Here is an 18,911-nt window from a genome sequence, read left to right as displayed (position 1 = left end):
AGACCAGGACAGCCAGAGGTTAGATTAATCTCACCTCAGTGGGATGAAAGCCTTTGAAAGAAACTTTGAAGAGATGAACACTTACTGACATGGAAGCAAATAAAAGATGAGATAACACCCAACAGAGCTTACCCAAAGTCAACCGTGCCAGCCTAACCTGTTAGCTTTCTTTGCTGGGAGAACTGATCTTCCAGATAAGGTCTGCTGCATCCATACATTACCTGCCTTGTCTCTCAGGGCAGGTGATAAAATGCCATTTGGGAAATTATGAATTAAGATAGGAATTAGTGTTTTGGTGGGGTAAGGAACTGACCAGGGCAATGTGAGTAGTAGGGAAGGCTTTGGGGAAAGCTGCTAGGAGCAGTTCCTCAAGGACGAGACTGGGAAACCGTTGCCAGTACAGGGGAGCTGATGTGTCCCAGTGGGGCACAGATGGAAAGAGTAGGAGATGAAGATGAAACTCGGTGAGACTGAGCTTGTGGTGTAACAACAGATCTTCTGCCATGAAACAGATGTTTGATGCTTGGAAATGACTGGGAAGAACACCTCAGTTCCTCCTGTGAGAGCAGAGGACCATCACCAGCCGTGGCCCTAACTTGTGTTCAGTCTGAGGATGTAAGGAGTGGGGATGTGTTTCCAGTAGACATAAAGCAGGATAAAGACTGTGGTACAGAGGTTGGTGAGACTTCACTTGGAATACTCTGCTGAGTCTGGTCCTCTGTGTGAAAGGAAGATGAACGTAGGAGGAGGAAATGAGACAGAGCCACTGAAGGGAGCAGTCTTGCCACTGAAGATCTGTCCTGGGCTAAACTAATGTCTTTTGTTCTAGTTTTTTCCCCTCTCTTTGTTTATGCACCCACTGTGAATTTTGCACTAGCACAAGCAAGGAGTATCTGAGGTGAGAGGCAGTGGCCTCGGTGAGGAAGAGGAGGCACAACTATTTCCAGGCTGGCGCTGCACTGCACAGCACAGAACATGCTCTTCCACCATCACTTCTCATGGACAAGATAAAGGAGATGGCCAGTAAGGCCCAGTCAAACAAACTGGCTGTGTCTTTGGCCACACTGGTGCAGTGTGGTATGGTGTGGTGCAGGGACCATGCTGGGGAGGGTGAAGGGACTGGCTCCTTGCTTCAGGATCAGCAATCCAGGTTGTCCCATAAGTGGTTTTGGCTGGGAATGGGGCAGTTTCTAACTCTTGGGGCTGGGACTATCTCCTTGTGGAGATGCATATTAAGAAGAGGAACCCAGGGTCATTTTCAAGGTAGAGCCTGATAAGTTCATATGTTGAGTGTTGTGATGTAGTTGCCAGAGGCTCAACCTGGGACGTAGCTAAGCTTTATAATATGCACAAGGAAGTCCATGCTAAAAAGGAGAAATGAGGAAGGGAAAAGGACTTGAAATTTGAGAGCATTTGTTTTTCAAGGCAGGAACACAAAATACTGAGCAATAAGAAAGCCAAGGAAAGCAATTTTGAATGAGCACTCTGAAAGGAATTGATCATCTGTGTATCCCACAGCAAGTGTGGCTGTCACAGGAGAGCTCATTTTAAGGCTCTTTTTCCACCTCTGTGTTGTATCCTAGATGCAATCATTCAGGTGCAGAAGCAATTTCTGTCTCTGCTTCTACCTCTTTAACTATACTGGCATCAACGTGAAAGACAATTCCTCTCCTGTCTCCTTTCTTCATGCCAGCGCAGTTTTCAGTATAAAAGAGACTGTGACAACTCTTGTATGTATTTTTGGAAGGGAAGATGGTTAGGTAGGTATAAGCCTTACACCAGTAGGCTGAATTATAGCAACTTCATCTGCCTTTCAAAAAAGAGCTCACTTTCATAAAGAGTCTTTCAGGTTGGGGTTTTCTTTCAGTTAAGCACACACTAGTACACACAAATCTTTATCTATTTGTATTTAAAGCCAAGCATCGTGGTATTCATGTGTTGCTTTGCATGGAATCAGTGTTGAAACAGCTGAAGGAATCACAGCAAAAGCAGGATCTTAGAAAGTCCGTTATAAACGAGGTCACCTTAAACCCCCTTATTTCACTTAGACGCTCTCCAAGTGCTTTTCTAGATACAAATATCTCTTGTTGTGATCAAATATACGAAGGAGCAAGTTCACAGCCTATTAGGAATCGAGGAGAGGACTGAAACCACAAAATGTTGAGCTTGGTTGACATAATACCACCTTTTATAGGTGAGGTTGGCAGTGCTACTTCTAACTTCCTCTCATAAACCTGTTTTCACTTAGTTATATTCGGTTTGAGGCTTACTCATTTTGGTTAAAGCCCTCCATCCTCTCTTTGCCTCAGGCCCAGAACTGAGGCCAAGTTTCTTTTCAGTTATTTCTAAGAAAGGCTAGAAGGGAAAAGACATGCTGGCAACCCACTCTTTTTGGAAACTCTAGCAGTGTGCTGTGTTTCACAAGATGGTGAGATTTGGCAGGAGCTTAGTCTTCACACCTGCCTCTCTTTCCCACCTGACCCATCTTCCTCACTCAGACACTCTGACATATGACCAAAGGGAGATGGCCAAGTTGCTACTTATGTCCCTTTATCCTTCCATTTCCCATTGCCTGAGTCTCCAGGTTTGATGATCTTAAAGGTCTTTTCCAGCCTCTATGATTTTATGATTACAAAGGAGTGAAGCAACACCAGGATGAACCCAGAGCATTTGGATATGCCCTAGAACTCACACCTCACAAGTCCTGTCCCTGTCTACTTTTAGACCATTTCAAGCCAGAAATGCCCAGTGGCATCTCACTGGCAACAGGGTACTTCAGTAAATTCAATCTAAGGCATGTGTTTGGCATGTCAACCTTTAAAAGAAATGCCTCTTGTGATAAAACTGCAAAGAACTGAACAAAGCCTGGTCTGCTGAGAGGTCTTGGGCATATCTATCAGGCAAAGGCAAGTGGCTCTGAGGAGAACATGTACAGCTTTTAATAGGCAAATATTGCAGTTGGACTAGATGATTGTTATAGATCCCTTCCAACTGGAACTATTCTATTCTGTATTAACACTTTGAAGATAATTGCTGGGCACACACCGTAATTTTGAGCTTACTTCTTTTGCTGACTTGTGATTTAATTGGGACATGAAGCTAAACACAAGTTAAACGGGTTGAAGTGGCACAGAGCTTGAAAATCAAAGGAGAAATGTTCATGTCACCAAAGCCACTCTGCTTTTTGCCTGTTCAAGATGCTAACTGAATCAAAGGTTGCTGAGATTTGTGGGTTGATGCCTTCGCATCTGCAGCTGGGGTGTGAATATTTGCCTATGGACCTGCAGGGCTGATTGCTCCTCTCCTGCCCTGCCCCAAGCCTGCATCTCTGGGTTACCTGTTGCAATCCCACCTTGAGGGCACACAAGCAGCATTCAGTTCATACTGGCAGTGCATAAGGAAAAACTAGTTGACTGTTGAGGTGAGGGAGCCCTGGCCCAGGCTGCCCAGGGAGGGTGTGGAGGCTCCTGCTCTGGAGGTTTTCAAACCCACCTGGACATGTTCCTTCGTGACTTGATCTAGGTGAGACCTGCTTTGGCAGGGGGATTGGACTGGATGATCTCTAAAGGTTCCTTCCAACCCCCACCATGCTGTGATTCTGTGATTCTATGGAACGTATATCATGAATAGGCACAGGTGGGGCCAAGTGATGTGTTATTTGATTAACAGAAAGACTCTTAATAATACTTGATCTAGATCATAGAGCTGCATGACAGTGGTGAGGGGAGGTATTGCCAGTGTTATTCTTCCAACCTTATGCAAAATCCTGCAACCCCTTGCCCTGTCCCATCACATCCTGCTCAAAAGGGCAGCAGCTCAGCTGCTGATCAAAACAGGCATTGAATTGGGTGCTGGTGAACTCTCTGTTTTAACTGATAGTGCCACCTGCAACACTGACTGCCAGTTTTCTCCCTAGATATTGAGTGATGCTGCCTCTGCTGCCTTCTTTGTGTGTGTTTCTCTTCTGTCTTTCTAACCAGGCTTTCACCCATCCACCCAGCCTATGCTGTTTCAAATGCCCCATGCCTGCTGCAGGAGGCTGCGCTCTGGAGTAACTTCTCTGCTGCTGTGGCTCCTCAGCTTCTGTCACGTTTGTGGATATCCATCCTACCTTCCCAACATCCAGCCCCCTCCCCCAAACCCAGCCTTCTAGCCACAGCATCTCCCTCCAACACTTAGATATCCAGAAGCTGTTTTTCTCCAGCAAAGGAGTTAAGTTTGATTTAGTAAGTCCATGGTTGTGATCAGTGCAGGCGACTGCTGAACCTCTTTAAAGCCTCTCCTTTTGGCTAGAAGGCTTAGCAGTTGCAAGATCCTTTGTATTCACCTCGTGGACTTGCTGAGCACAGCAGTTGTGGTGGGAAGCCTTCCAGAGCCACACTGCCTTGTGCGTGACTCGACTCAGGTGAATCATTAGCACTCGGTGCCAAGAGATCACAGCAACTGCGTACAACCCTGGAGGAAAACTCAGTGCAAGCTGATCAATAACAGCCTTCCAAGCCTTGTAGTGAATCCTTCAAATATATGTGTCCTCTGCCTCCACTGGTACTGGGGATGCTGCTGTACTCTGGTAAAGGAAGGCAAAATGTCACTCCATGTGCCTTATACCTCTTTGGTACAATATTATGACAAAAATTACCCTGAGTTCAAGGAGAGGCTGGGCAGATTTGCAAAAAGCTGTCTAGCAGAGGGAAATCACCCAGACCTCAGGAAACCCCTGAGCTGCAAATGGCTGGCAGCTGCATTATACCCAGGGCAAGCAGGTATTTGTGCATTTTTCTCCAGCAATTCACCTTAGCTGTGGCCACAAACGCACTGCTGCCTGGTGACCCCTTGCCTGACAGGGTATGGCCATTCCCAGGAAAGCCACTGCTTCCCAAAGCATGTGTGAGCTCTTGGGCCTCTTATTCATCACACACTGGCTCTGCCTGCACATGACTGCCCTTGGTAGGAGCAGACCTCCAGGGCACCGGGAGCCTTTGTAGTCTGGACCTTCCTGCCTCACGTCAAGAGCAAAGCACGAGCTGGTGAGCTGCCCAAAACACAGCTGGCAGTGCTAATTTTAGGTCAAGAGCTTAAAGTTTCCCTTCAAATAGCAAAGGCTGCAGTTTAAACCTTTCCCCGAGTGTGGGGCGACGTGTGTCCCTGACAGACAAGGACACAGCGTGTAAAAACTTGCCTTGCTGAAGTCAGCAGAAGTCCATCCCTTCACTCAAATGAGGGGCTTTTCTGGCCATCCCCTACCTTCCTGTTGTGAAGGAGCAGAGAGATGCAGTCCCATGCACCAGCCTGCAGACAGCAAATCCATCCACAACAGCACATTTATGAATTGTGATGGTATCCATTAGTAGTAAGCAGAAGCTGCCTTGCGACAGACTTTTTGGTTAATTAACCTCCTGAACATGCACTTTTGTTTCTAACTGGTGAATGAATTCAGTGTTCAAAGTCTTTCCCACATGCCCCTGCTCTTTTCTTTTTCTCTTCCAGGTTAATGACTTTGTAACTCTTCATGGATAATAAAATAATTACCAGGTAGCAGGAGCAGCAATTACACAGAGCAGATTAAATGCACGTGGTCAGACCCTCTGCTGATGTAAATAGATTTTAAGAGATCTGTTCCCACTAGATGAAGGTATTCAAAGCTTCTCCTGCCCTGCTTCTTTTCCCAGAAAAGGAATTTGCAGTGTAAGTTCTCAGGGGTGTTAACATCTTCACATTTATTTTTCAGCCTTTTATTTTTACAGTGTCTAGCAAAAGCAGTCAGAGCACAGACAAAGCACTCAGCTGTGCTAAATACTCCCAGCACGACTGCTTTGGGGACTGGAAGGCAGAATCCCAAACACCAAGCCCCTTGCACTCCAGTGGACCATCTCCTCATCTGAGAGGGTCAGAGGGGGATTATAGAGTCATTTTGGTTGGAAAAGACTTGTAGGTTCATCAAATTCAACCACTAATTCACACTGCCAAGTCCACCACTAAACCACGTCCCTCAGCTCCACAGCTTTTAAACATCTCCAGGGATGGTGACTCCACCATCTCCCTGGGTAGCCTGTTCCAATGCTTAGTAACCCTCTTGATGAAAAAGTTCTTCCTAATGCCCAATCTAAACCTCCCCTGGAGCAATTTGAGGCCGTTTCCTCTTGTCCTATCATTCATTACTTGGGAGAAGAGACTGACCCCTATCTCACTACAGCCTCCTGTCTGGTAGTTGCAGAGAGTGATCCTGTCTCCCCTCAGCCTCCTCTTCTCCAGACTAAACACCCTCAGCTCCCTCAGCCCACTCCTCATCAGACTTGCTCTCCAGACCCTTTCCCAGCTTCATTGTCCATGCTCCAGCACCTCAATGTAGTGCATGGCCCAGAACTGAACACAGTATTCAAGGTGCAGCCTCACCAGCACTCAGTACAGCAGGACAATCCCCCCCCGTTCTTTCTGGTCACACAAGCCAGGACACCATTATAGGATCTGGGAACCCTGCATGGGTGCTGAAGTGGAGCAGCTCAGATCAACTTTCTTCTGCATCTGACCAGCACTTGTCCCTTCTGGCACAGCTGGGGGAGATGCCCTAGGGCTGAGCTCCTGCCCCACACATGCTCTGCACTTCCTATGCCTGGAGGCACTGCCTGCAGTCCAACTATACAATGACATTTTTCACAGCCACTTGCAGAGGAGGCAGTGGTACAAACCAGCTTCAGCTGGCACTCCTACAAACTGTAACATCCCCATTTCTTAAAAATTGGAGTCAGTTTTACACAAACTGCACAAACCTCAGAAAAACCAGCTGGGTGTTGCTGGCTACAGTATCAAGACCTGGTTACACTTCTGCTTCTCAACCAGTCTTCACTGAAGTCTGTGATTTACTTAAGACTTGCCAGTTTGTCAGTTCTTAATTCAGTTGCCTGGTATTTGAAAGCTATTAGTTATTGTGATAATTTACGAGAGTGTTGCAAAGAATAAAGCAATCTGAAAAAGGCAACAGTCTTAGGTTTTTTTAGTAGCTGTTGCCAATAAAACCCATAATTTAAGGAGAAGAGAAAACCAAGTTTCTCTTATGAGACTTTCTCCCTTTAAATCATGTTGATCCCTATTATTTCCACTGACATTCTTTGTTTTCTGACTCCTTCACTAGTGTTTCATTGCTTTGCTCAGAATGGCTCAGAATTACATACATTGCCCTAGTGAATTTTTGTTTCAATGATTTGCCAAAATTGCAGCATTTCTCCAGTCCTCTGAAACATTTACAGCCCTCCAAGGTCAAGTGGGAGTGGGTCAGAGATCCCTCGAGGCAATTCATTTCAGTTATGAGGGTGACAGTTGTGTGGACCTGTTAAGGTAATAATGTTTATCTCTAATAATGCTGTTTAACAGCCTCCCTGCTGACTAATGGGATGGAAAGTCCATTGTCCTCATGACATCAGTGCATGATTCTTCTTGTTTTCAAAATTCAGAACAAAGACATGTATTGAACACCTCGGTCCTTTTTGCATCATCATCAACAATGTTACCATTTCCATCTAGTGGTGCAAGTGCTTTGGAAACAAGCATCATCTTAAATGTAAACAAGAGCCCCATGCCAGCTTAGTGCCCTGTTTAATGTCCTTGTCACTTGTTTAGGACCTGATTGTTCAAGACTGCAGCAACATGAAAATCCCATTGAAATCCTAAAGGATCTGTAGGGGTGAACTCAACCTCCCAGATGTTGGTATCTTTGCTACTGGTTGCCAAAATGACTTCAAAGATTGGAATGGGCAATGACTGACACAGCATACGGTCTCAGTGATTTTGTTAAAGCTAAAAATGGCTGCAATTCAAGTTTTAAATTAGTCTGAAGGCAGCACAGCACTTTCCTTAAGCCAATGGCATTCTTAAATTTATTTCACAACAGCAGGCATCTTTCATACAATGTTTTCCAAAGCTGGTTTCTCTGCACCATCCGCTCTAAGTGCTTCCAATGTAAAAAATTAACCAGCTGTAGCTCAGAAGGGGAAGAAAACGGCTTAACTCTGATAGCACAGTGTAGAAATGGCACAGAGCCTCCAAAGTGCAGTGGGAGGAAGTGTCCAATGGTCAGTGACATCATCGCTGCTGCTGTTAACATCTACAGTCCATGACCTGGTCTTGTGATTCAGGCTCTGAAGGTACCGACATCCCTTTCATGTGGGTTATGTTACGTCAGGTAGACTTCTCTCTCCCTAGGCACTCTTGGGCTCAAGGTTTGTGCTGGTGTGAGACAGTGGAGAGGGGGTTGTGTTCCTGCTGCACAGAGGAGTGCAGCAGTGGGAGCAGCCCAGCCTGGCCAGTGTTGTGCCTCTCCTCTTATTCCCTGTGTGTGAGGCTCTGCAGTCTGCTAGGAATGATACAGCCCATTCCCCTTTAAGGAAAGCATATATTGCACAAGATGGCTATTTTGGGTTGGGCTTTTTTTGCTTAAAAGTAGGAAATGTCACCTCTTTGAAAGCTATTGTGCCCACTGTGTTTGCAAAGGCAGATCTGTAGGAGTGAGGAAGCCTAAGCCACACTTTTTTATCTTGCAGCGTGGAACAAAGAAACCTGGCAAATAATTGGCCAATGCACTCATTAGTCAAAGTTCACGATGCTTTCAAGTATTAACTGGAAATTTCAGAAGTCTTTCATGCCACCAGGACAGTATTGTGTTGCTCATTTTCCTCCCTTCAAACACTGGCAAAAGCCATTTGCATAAAGGTTGCTGAATCCCCTGTGAGAGCGCATAGCGAGCTCTCCATGGAGCGTGGTTAACCTCAGCTCCTCTCCTTGCCCAGACGTGTCTTAAACAATCAGCTTACGGCTGAGCCACAGATCATGGGAGCAGTCAAACCACACACTGGAGAATTTCCTATTCATCTTCTCCTTTTGTTAGTAAGATGACTTGTCATAAATGTGATCATTCGAGTGAAAGACTTTGCTCAGCTTCTTTTTACTCTGCTCAGCTATTACCAATACATCAAAGAAAGAAATTATAGACCATGTCATCAGCTGTAACTCCTCACTTTGTTGTCTTCAGGTTCCAATATGACATTATCCCTATGTCATAAGGTGCCAAAGGGATCTGATTTCCAGCCTTGTCAGGTATACATTAGTCTCTGTTAAATGATTACTTGTGTTAGAAGAGAGTTGCGAATCTTGATGCATGGTACAAAGTATTAAAGACAGTCCCTGGTTCAAAATGCTTGCAGTCTGCTTGAGTACCAGAAAAGATAGGAGGGAAAACAAAGTGGGACAGCTCTTGTGTCCCACCTGCTGTTGCTACCTCTCAGTCTTGCACAACAACTAGCTGTTCAGTCCTCTGTTTTTTATCACTCTCTTTGCATTTTCTTTCACAGCTGTTTTTTTTCTCCACCATCCAGTCTCAACCAGGCCATTTGACATCTCTTTGCTTTGTTGGCTTCTCCATTCTCCACTATGGGTTTGAGCTGATGCATATGCAGCTCCAGGTACTGAGAAATGCCTGATGTAGAGTGGGATGCCTAATGTAGAGCCCTTGAGAATGAATGAGAAATTAGGATAAAATACAGCGCTAATGAATGTCTCTGTATTTAAATTCAACTTAGTGAGTGGGTGGAAAGCTCTAGGATATTTCTTCAGGATCTCAAGAGAAGAGATTTGACCTGCAGCAGCTAATGGCAAAGGGAAAATGAAGCTAGACACGGCTGAGATGATGTTGTGCCGTGGAGATGGCTCTGTGATGTGATGAAGAACCTAATCTGCACTTCAAGTGCAAAAAAAGGATGGCTACAGTCCTTTAATGAGACTCTTAATCTCATTCTTAACTCCTTGGCTGTTGGGCAGGTGCAACCAGCAGTGACTGGTATTACAGTCACTATTTTTTTCCTAAAGGCACCATTTGCTGGTGGTACTTGCTTCATTTTCTCTCTGGAACTGGTGCCGTGGAGGAACTCAAGCCAGTGAAAAAGAAGAAACCTGCACAAATCTGCTGTGCCCCAAGGAGAGCAAAGGCATCAGCCAAAGCTGATGACTGGATCCTCCTCTGAAAGCTCCTCTGATGTTAGATCTGGTCAGTGAGCTACAACATGATCCTTCTGCCTGCAGTGGACAGGTGTGATCAGTTCCAAGTTGTTTCTGTTAAAGCTTTTCCTGCAGAAAATGCAGTTCACCTCCAAACATTGAAGCTGATAGTAACAATGGCAGTTATCTCCTAGCAGGCACCCATCTTGTAGGTATATATATTGAAAAGGCATAGAATTTTATTTACCTTGAAAAATACTGCAAGAGAATGAAACTTGGTGCAGGTGAAAGGTATTTTGGTTCTCTCTGGTCAATTTAAACCAGGCAGGCTGTAAGTGTAGGAAGTTTGCAGTTGCTTTGTGCTCGGCAGATAACTGACACTGTGGTACCTCTGGTTCACCTTCAGATGTCATGTCACCTAACTCAACCCATTTTGGGATTTTCATTTCATCAGTATGGAAATATTCTGGAATTTGAGACTTGCCAGGAGTGTTGAAACAATACAGTGAGAGGTGCCCAGCTTAAATGGGAGCTTGTGTCAGTAGGGATCACTCTGTCTACCTGAAATAGATGGAGGTTCTGCCTACAAAATCTGTGGTGAGAAGGACAGCCACAAGCACATGTGTGCAGTTAGCTAGCAAGCATATTTTGCAGGGCTTTAAGATGATTTCATGCATGTGGATCACACGGGAGCTCATGCACCTGCTGACTAAAGATTATCCTGAAATATCCTGAAGCTTTTAAGAATCAGTCTGTAAGGAATTCACTACTATTACACCTCAAAAATACTATTGTGCTGGACTCCTTTTGTTGGCTTTTGTTCTGCTATGGTGCTGCTAATGCAAATATTTCCTCCAAATAAATAAATATTGCTCTGACAAGTTCCTATAAAATCCCAGGCAGGCATATAAAACTCCAACTGATGCCTTGTATGCTATAAATTACTAAAGCTGCCCCTACAGTTGACCCCATCAAAGCAGGCTGGCTCACGCTGACACTGTTGACCTTTTCATCCATATTCATAACGTCTTTCTCCACCATTCTCAAGTGAAGGAGGAACGTTGCTGAAGATAAACACAGTGGGCAGCTGGCCTGCAGCCTCTCTTCCTGTAAGGTCCTTGCTGCTGGATGTTATTGTAGATGTAGCCTTCAATTTAAAGGAGACTATGATTCTGTTAAATATTTCATCAAAGCTTTTAATCTTGCAGGCAAAAATGATAATGCAATAGAATTCAAGAAACCAAGACGACAGTTTTTAGCAGAACTGACATTTTTATGGAACCATAATGGTATGATCTAGCACTGGTTAGTAGAGCAAACACTTGACTACAGAGACAACAGCAATGATTCCTCTAGAGAAGCAACTGTCTACTGTAATCTAAAATCTCCCTTCTTTATTTGCTTGCTTTATAAAGCCAGCAGAGAAAGTTCAGTAGTCTTGAATTTCCAGTAAAACACATTGATTTGATCAAAACATGCAGGAATGGCTTCCTTTTCACGAGCTGTCATTCATTCATTGCTGAGACTCTAAGTCTTGTTTTAATAAGTCTTGAGCAATGAGCAATTGTGTGCAGTTCATAAATCAGTGAGCTCCTGTTGAATGGCAAATCTTGGTTTTCTTTAATGTAAACTGGTGTTTAAATTTGAACCAGGATCCTCTTCATGAATATCAACCAAACATCCCCAGAGAACTAATTATCAAGAGGATTTTCCTCAGGAAAGCCTGAGATTGACCCAATAGCAGAAGCTGCAAAAAGCATCTTCTCAACAAGCAAGCTCTCAGGACATCAGCTGCAGCGAATGTACTCCCAAAGGAAACCTTGGGTTGGCTCTGAAAACACACAAGTGCATGAACAAGTGCCAGGGAAAAAGGAAGGAAAAGACAAAAAAAAGGTGGTTACTGAAGCAATACTGCCTGAGGAAATCTTGCATCTCTGGTATTCAACCAAATGTTCTTGCCTTACCATTAGAATAACAACCAAGAAGGAATTTACTCATGGTTTGGAGAGCAAAGTACATTCCTCTGGCCAGGCACATTGCATTGAACTCTCCAGGACACATGGAATTGGTTTCTCTGTCTAAGGAGGCTTGCAACCTTTCTCATAAGAACTATGCACATGCACAAAAATTAATTGAATGAATAAGAGGAAAAAACCTGAAACCCAGATGATCTCAAGATGCCCATTGTTCCCATTCTCTCACACAGGAATACTCAAAACCCTGCTGCTTCTCTTATGAAACCAATCAACTTTCCCTGAGAAGCTATTTCTTTAAATGTGATATTGAAATGGCTCTGACTTGCCATAAGGTGATTCCTATCTAAGATGCCCCACTGTACATCCGTGTATCATCTGACCTAATCTCACCAGACAGCACGACATCATCACTGCTGAGCTTTTTGCTAATTAAAAATGCCAAAAATGAGATCAGTTAAGCATATGTTTTTAATTCTTTCAGTGAAGTTTTATGCCACACAAATCCTAGATGACACATTCTGACAATGTTCACACTGCACCAGCCACACATTGATATTTTTTTCCAGTCACCCCCCCCGCCAACCCTGAGTTATGAGAGTAGTAAATTAAAAATAGCTGTCAAGTTTCAGCTACAGAATAAAAAGAAAGTCATTTTTGTGGCAAGGGAATGAAAGAGGATGGCTGAAGAAGGCCACGCTGCACATTCTGAAAAGGAGTGTTAGTGGATATAGGGTTTTGTTTTAAATGCCATGTTGGTACATAGGACTATGTTGTGGGGAAAAAACACTACAAAACAGTAAAAATTCTCCAGCTGTTATAAAACCAGGATGCCAAACTGAAGGCATTTGGAGCAATGCTACCATGCTCCAGGTAAGAATCTGTCCCTATAGCTGGTTAATAAATGGGTTAAAGATATAAGTACTGTAAAAAGCCATCTTTTAGAACCATCCAAATGACAGAAGCTTGTCCCAGTCAGGCTGTATCTCTGCAAACATTTATGCCACTGAATAACCATACACATGAATGGTCTTATTGTTTTCCACTTGACTAGGCAGGATTGGGGCCTGTTCCCGGCTGTACAGGAGATGGAATGTTGGCAAGCAGCACAAGCGAGAGATTGGGCAGAGCGACAGACTGATGCTTAGACACAGAGGAGGGGCAGATTGCTTTTGCTGGTCCAAACTCAGTTCAGCAACGTTGTTACACCAGGTCTAACTCAAATTAAAATAAACATCCATACTCTTGACAAATGCCCAGTCACTCAAAAATCAATCAATCAACGAGGAACAACACAAAATCAAGGGAAAGGTTCTTCAAAATAGCACTTTGGAAGCACAGACTCAGATGGAGGATTGTTTGTATTTTATGATGATCCAGCTCATGCAATAGCCAGGCTTTGGTCTGTAGGAGAGGGCTCAGTCCTGCACTTTCTGTTGGCAGGCAACAGCACCATTAGTTGTACGCAGGACACAGGTTCAGACCTGCAGTGTCCTTGCAAAAGTCCATAGTTCTTTCCTGCCTGCATCAAAAATCCAGGCAGGAATCCTAATCCGAAGTGAGAACGCTGCAGGCACACACCAGGAGTGCACAGCTCCCTGCAGCATGCCCCAAAGAACTGGCCTGGCTGCAATTTTGGCTTCCTGGGAGAGAAAGTCATCACTGAGGAGCGGAATCCACCTGAGTGAAGATGGGGATTAAGAAACCCTGCGTGGCCTACTTGTGAACCTCTCCCGATGCGTTTCAAAGTAAGTTAGCAAACAGCAAATAAAACAGTCTTGGGCAACAGTGCCTGACAACTACTTGTACAGTCTCTTTGATGCAAAGAAGCCAAGAATTCGTGATCTGCACACGTGCCTGTGACTATACGTGCATGCAGCTGTGCACACCATGTTTCAGCCAGCCTGTGAGGCAGAATTTGCTTAGCAGTCCTGCACACCTTTACTTACAACCTACCCATTATGTCACTATCCAAGCAATAACCAAAATGATTTTCCTTAGCTCATGCACAGGGAAAACTGCCCTTCAAGGGCTGAAGCTGCACAGAATGTCTAGATTCAGGCTACGGTCAGACTGGAACAGAAGTCTCCTCTGCAGCAAGATGCAGCAAGAAAGTTCATGTTCAGGAGCTCTGTCAAAAATCTCCCTTACATCAGAGCCTGGCAGAAAGAGATTGATTTAGTTCAGCTCCTCTGGGGATGGTGGGATCTTTGTTTTGAATCAGGGATCTAAAGTGGTTCTGCTCCAAGTTGTGATAGCTATGGGTTCATGCTGTCAGACAAAAGGTACTTCAGTAAGGCAGAAGCCCTGATTCAACAGCTCTGAGTCTGGCTTTCCTATGCCCCCATGACCTGGTGTTATTCTTCTGTCTGGATATTTGACCTCATTATCAGTTTCCTTGTTTCCTGGGAATATAAGTGGATGAGGCCTGGTCCTTATTCTGCATCTGCACAATGTACAGTACAGTGAATCTCCTGCCACCTGGATCATTATTACAGCCATGGCCACGTCCTTTGTAGTTGAAGGTGACAGTGCCATAGATGAACGTAGAAGGATTTGCATGATAAGTTGCAAACTCAGCATGAGCTGCATTGTGCTGCCGCTGCACCCACCTTCTTGAGGTCTTTGTCAGGCCTTCCCTCCTCCCAGTGTGAAGAGATGGTTTTAGGACACTTCTATAGTACTGTATTTTCAAAAGCAGTTGTATGTTTGGTCAGCCATTGAGCCTGTGTGTTTGTGCAGCCTGAGGGTTACAGTGGCTGCCAAAAGGGCTTGTTCCAATAGGAAAAAAAACAAATAAAAATCAAAGTACAGCAGTGCAAGAGCTTCTCTTCCCCACAAACACACTCTCTGCCTGGGATTTAAAGATGATAGTGTAGTGACACACAGTTTTTCAGCTCCCAGTGACCACACACTGTTTTGGGAAGGGTAAGGAGAGAGGAGAAGGAAAGACTCCACTAGCCCTTTTCATTCCTTTTTGATCACTGGGATACAGAGCCTGTAATGCAGCATTTAGCCAAGCCCAGTGTATCTGCCTAAAATGCAGTTTCAATCAGGTCAGAAGACACATGGTGGGAGCAGGGACTATTTTTCTTCTCCATAAATAGCAAAGTACTGGCTGACTTCTCAGATAAATACACATGTTTTAAACCAATGCTAAAACTGGGCTTAAAGAGAGACCAAAGCACACAACTAACCTTTTAATAGTAACTTATAACAAAGACTTGCCTAGATGGCAGGCTTGTATAAAGAAGTAAATTATTGCAGTATAGGGATGCTCCACAGATGGGCTCATAGAGCAGCCTCTTCAGTAAATAGATGTAGTTTAGAAAGAAGTGAATAATATTCATAAAAACTTAAACTACAGGTTAATTAAATCAATAATAAAACATCACTCAATGACAGGACAGACTGGCAAATATGGTGGAAGCCCAATTTTATTCTCAAAGGATTCCTATTACTTTATGGCAGTAAAGTAATGCAAAAAACCAGGCTTTAAAGTGCCCTGGAAGTGGTGGCTGCTCACTCCATCCCCCTGCCTGGCATCCAAGGGACACAGCAAGCTGCAAGGGTGTGGAGGTACCACAAGCACTCCAATAAAACACAGATGCTGCAGCCTCAGCCAGCTTTGAAGCCTTTGAAGATAACACACCTTGAAGTCACCTTGGGGCACGATGTATTTGCCAGGGAAGAAGTCAAGTGTTGATTAAATGAGGCAATAGTACTATTCATTAAATACTAACAAAGTTCTACTGCTCTTCAGAAAAAAAAAGGAGGGGAAAAAAAGAAATACTGTTCTCCTCCTCATGGTCCTGCTGCAGCTGGCTTTGCTCTCCCTGGCTCCTCAGCCTTGCAGTAAGGCTGTAGACCCAAGGAGTGATGCTGCTGTAGGACTGCTTCCAGTGACTGGTGGACTAGATCTATAGTTTCATTGCCATCAGACTTCAGTAAGGTTACATCCTGAGCCAAAATTCCAAATGAGAGGACTGAAGACACTGCAGGTGACTGAGAAACGATACTCAAAACCAAACATAGAGCATATAAATGCAAAGATGCCTTTCTAGATGGAATATGAGCCTGGGGAAACATTACTATACACACGCTGTCTTCCTATACTATTTTCTTAGCATCCTGTGCCAGGAAGCCAGAGAGACAGTGTGAAACTGCTGCTCTTTGCAGCTCCACTGACTTCTGCAGGAGCTGGGAGATCTCTTGAAAAAGCTTTTGTGTCAGCAAAGAGTTGGATCCATTATTGTGATACTCCAGTCTTCCTCCCAATGGGAAAAAGTGCTCATTGCTCTACACTTACTGCTCTTCAGGAATTTTCTGGTTACCTTCAGCTGAAAAGAACCCATAACACGGCATGTCCTTTCACTGCACACGTTTTGGGCCCCTATCCCATGGTCAGATCCTCAAGATTAAGGCAGGATTCAGCCCCATCAACCGCCTTTAGGTACTGCTCTGCAAGAGGACCTGATGGGTGCACGTGGAGATGTGTGTTAACCTACTCCCTGAAGCCCAGTGGAGAGTGAGGAAGAAGAGGTTAGCAGTGGGACTCTGGTGGGAGAAGCTCGAGACTCGTTCGGGTAGCAGAAGTGGCTGGTGTTGGGACTCGTGTGGGAGAAGAGGCTGGCACGGGGCTTGCTCCAGTGGCGAGCAGAACCAGCATCCCCTCTCCCCCGACTTCGAGCTTGCTTGCTGGGCCTCTCAAGGTGAGGGTCTCCTGCATCCTGGTTAGAGAGGTGGTACGAGGCCCGGCCTCTGAGCCTGAAAGGAAGGATGCTGAACCAGCAACCCGCGCACGGCTCTTACGGCACCGAGGAGCTCCGGGCCAGAAATCCCGTCGGCCACTGTCACACCTGCGGTTCAGCTGCGCGGCCCGACAGGACCAGCACCGGCCCCGCCCCGAGGCCGCCGCCGGGCCGCGCGGGGCGGTCCGGCCCGCCGGACCCGGGCGGGGCGGCGGCGGGGCCGCGGCCGGAGCCGCCTCCTGACGTCGGGAACCTGCGGCGCGGGGGCGGGGCGGGCGCCGGGAGCGGCCCGCGGTCGGGGCAGGCAGAGCCGGCTGGCGGGGCGCGGCGCCCGGCCTGCCACCGCGCCAGGGCCGCAGCAGGTAGGGCGACGGGACGGGACCGGACGGGAGGGGACGGGAGGAGGGGGAAAGCTGGACCCCGGCACATAAAGGGTCGGGGGCGGAGGGCAGGGAGAGAGCCCCGCGCCGCACCTGGCCCACCGCGGCCGCTCCGGGCGGGGCTGCCCGACCCCACTTAGCAGCGAGCGCGGCCCGGCCTCAGCCCTGCGGAGGGGTTCGGCCTCGGCGGCCGCCCCGCAGCCCGGCTCGGGGCGGTGCGAGGAGGCCACGGGGCTCGGCCGGCGGCTCCCGGCGCCGGGCGCTTTGTCGTGGCGTTTCCCCGGCGGGGCCGGGCGCGGAAGCCCGCGCCGCCGGCTCCGGGGCGGTTCTGCTGTGTGCGCGGCGACAAGAGGTGAGCGGCGGGGCGTGCGGTCTCCTCGTCCCCGCTGCAGGCCTGCGCCTCGCCGGGGGAGGTCATTCATCCCCTGGCGATGTCACCTGCGCTTCCCCGGGGCGGCCCGGGCGGGGGAGGCCGGCGATCAGGCCGGGGAGCGCAGCGCAGCCCGGGTAAAATGGAGATCTTCCCTCGGCGCGTTTAGGAACGCGGCTTCGATCGCGGGAGGGAGGTGGGTGAGGGGAAGGCGAGATTCTGATGTGTGCCACGAGTGTATTTGCCTTCAACCGGAGGGGGGAACATGCTGTATTGCGGGAAAGGGAGGAGGAGAGGCCGCAGGAACGGGCAGCCTGCAGCCGGGCTGGAGCAGCCACAACAAACAGGCGCGGCGGGGAGAGCTCCCGATCCGTGCTGCACGCTGCCCTCGCACGTTACAGCCGCCTGCTCCTCTGCCTGTTGAGGGAGAAAGAGGGGCGATGTACACCCAGTGCACACCCAGCCCCTCCGGTGGGAACGGCAGCCTGTGCTTCCTGTCTTGGGGTAGCACCGCGGTTTGGTTTTTTTTGGGCCAGCTCATGCAGTGAAGAAGGAAGGATTTGTGGGCTCCCAACTGATATCATTGTGGAAGTGGGATGAGCAACAGGGAGGTTGTTCTCCTCCCAGCACCCGTGTAACCGCTCCTGGGAGTGTACTGTGAAAGGTTATAGGAGCCAGGTTATGTCACCTTACGGATGTGCTGGTCCAGATCTGTGATGATGGTGGAAGCGGGAGCTGTGATTCGTTCACAGTGCTAGTGATGAGGAAATGTTCTGGAAAAGAGGTGGGTTGTTCTTTTGGCTTTTTTTTTCCTTTCTTCCCGTCATAGTTGATCATTTCATTGATTGAATTCAACCGAATGCTTCATTTTGTAAACAATCCTTTCTTTACAGCTTTAGTCTTGCTTTACTGTGGGAATATTTCAAGGGCTGCTGAGCTCCTACACATGGCATATGGGCAGCAGATCCTGGCACTCACTTCACGGCTGCTTGTTGCCATGAGACATTTAGGACATGGGCAGCAGATCCTGGCACACATTTCACAGCTGCCTGTTGCCATGAGAAATTTAAGACACGAACACAAAGTGCAAGAGGCAGTGCCGGGTCCTGTGGTGCAGGGAAATTTGGGAACTACAGCTGTGCACTAGTGTACTTTCACCCTTCATTACGAGCTCACTGTGTATTGTGTTGTGTCTTTTCTGTGTTTAGGATGTGTAAAGATTAAGTGCCAAGCGCCAAAATGAGCGTGACTTCGTGGTTCTTGGTGAGCAGCACGGGCATTCGCCATCGGCTCCCTCGGGAGATGATATTTGTTGGCAGAGATGACTGTGAACTGATGCTCCAGGTAACGTGGCTTTTTTGTTGTTATTGTTATTTCATCCGAAGATGCAGTAGATGTGAATGTAACACTGAGGATCTGTGGAGACGTTGCATGGTTTCCTCAAATGACATCT

The 18,911-nt window shown here is 46.8% G+C and overlaps 1 protein-coding gene across 5 annotated transcripts in view; it reads left to right on the top strand.

The window, feature by feature from the left end:
- Nucleotides 1-16,987: 16,987 nt before the first annotated feature.
- Nucleotides 16,988-18,911, top strand: part of CEP170B (centrosomal protein 170B) — a 58,901-nt gene continuing 56,977 nt past the window's right edge. For all 5 annotated transcript variants that reach the window (XM_061998341.1, XM_061998338.1, XM_061998339.1 and 2 more), the window contains exons 1-2: nt 16,988-17,070; nt 18,667-18,802. In XM_061998341.1, coding sequence (XP_061854325.1) covers nt 18,698-18,802 — 105 coding nt within the window. In that variant the 5' untranslated portion in view covers nt 16,988-17,070; nt 18,667-18,697. The remainder of the gene's footprint in view (nt 17,071-18,666; nt 18,803-18,911) is intronic.

Source organism: Colius striatus, chromosome 6 (assembly GCF_028858725.1).
Source record: "Colius striatus isolate bColStr4 chromosome 6, bColStr4.1.hap1, whole genome shotgun sequence".
In the NCBI taxonomy this organism is placed as follows: Eukaryota; Metazoa; Chordata; class Aves; order Coliiformes; family Coliidae; genus Colius; species Colius striatus.
Note: the sequence above shows the minus strand (reverse complement) of the source record. Positions and strands in the feature narration are given on the sequence as shown.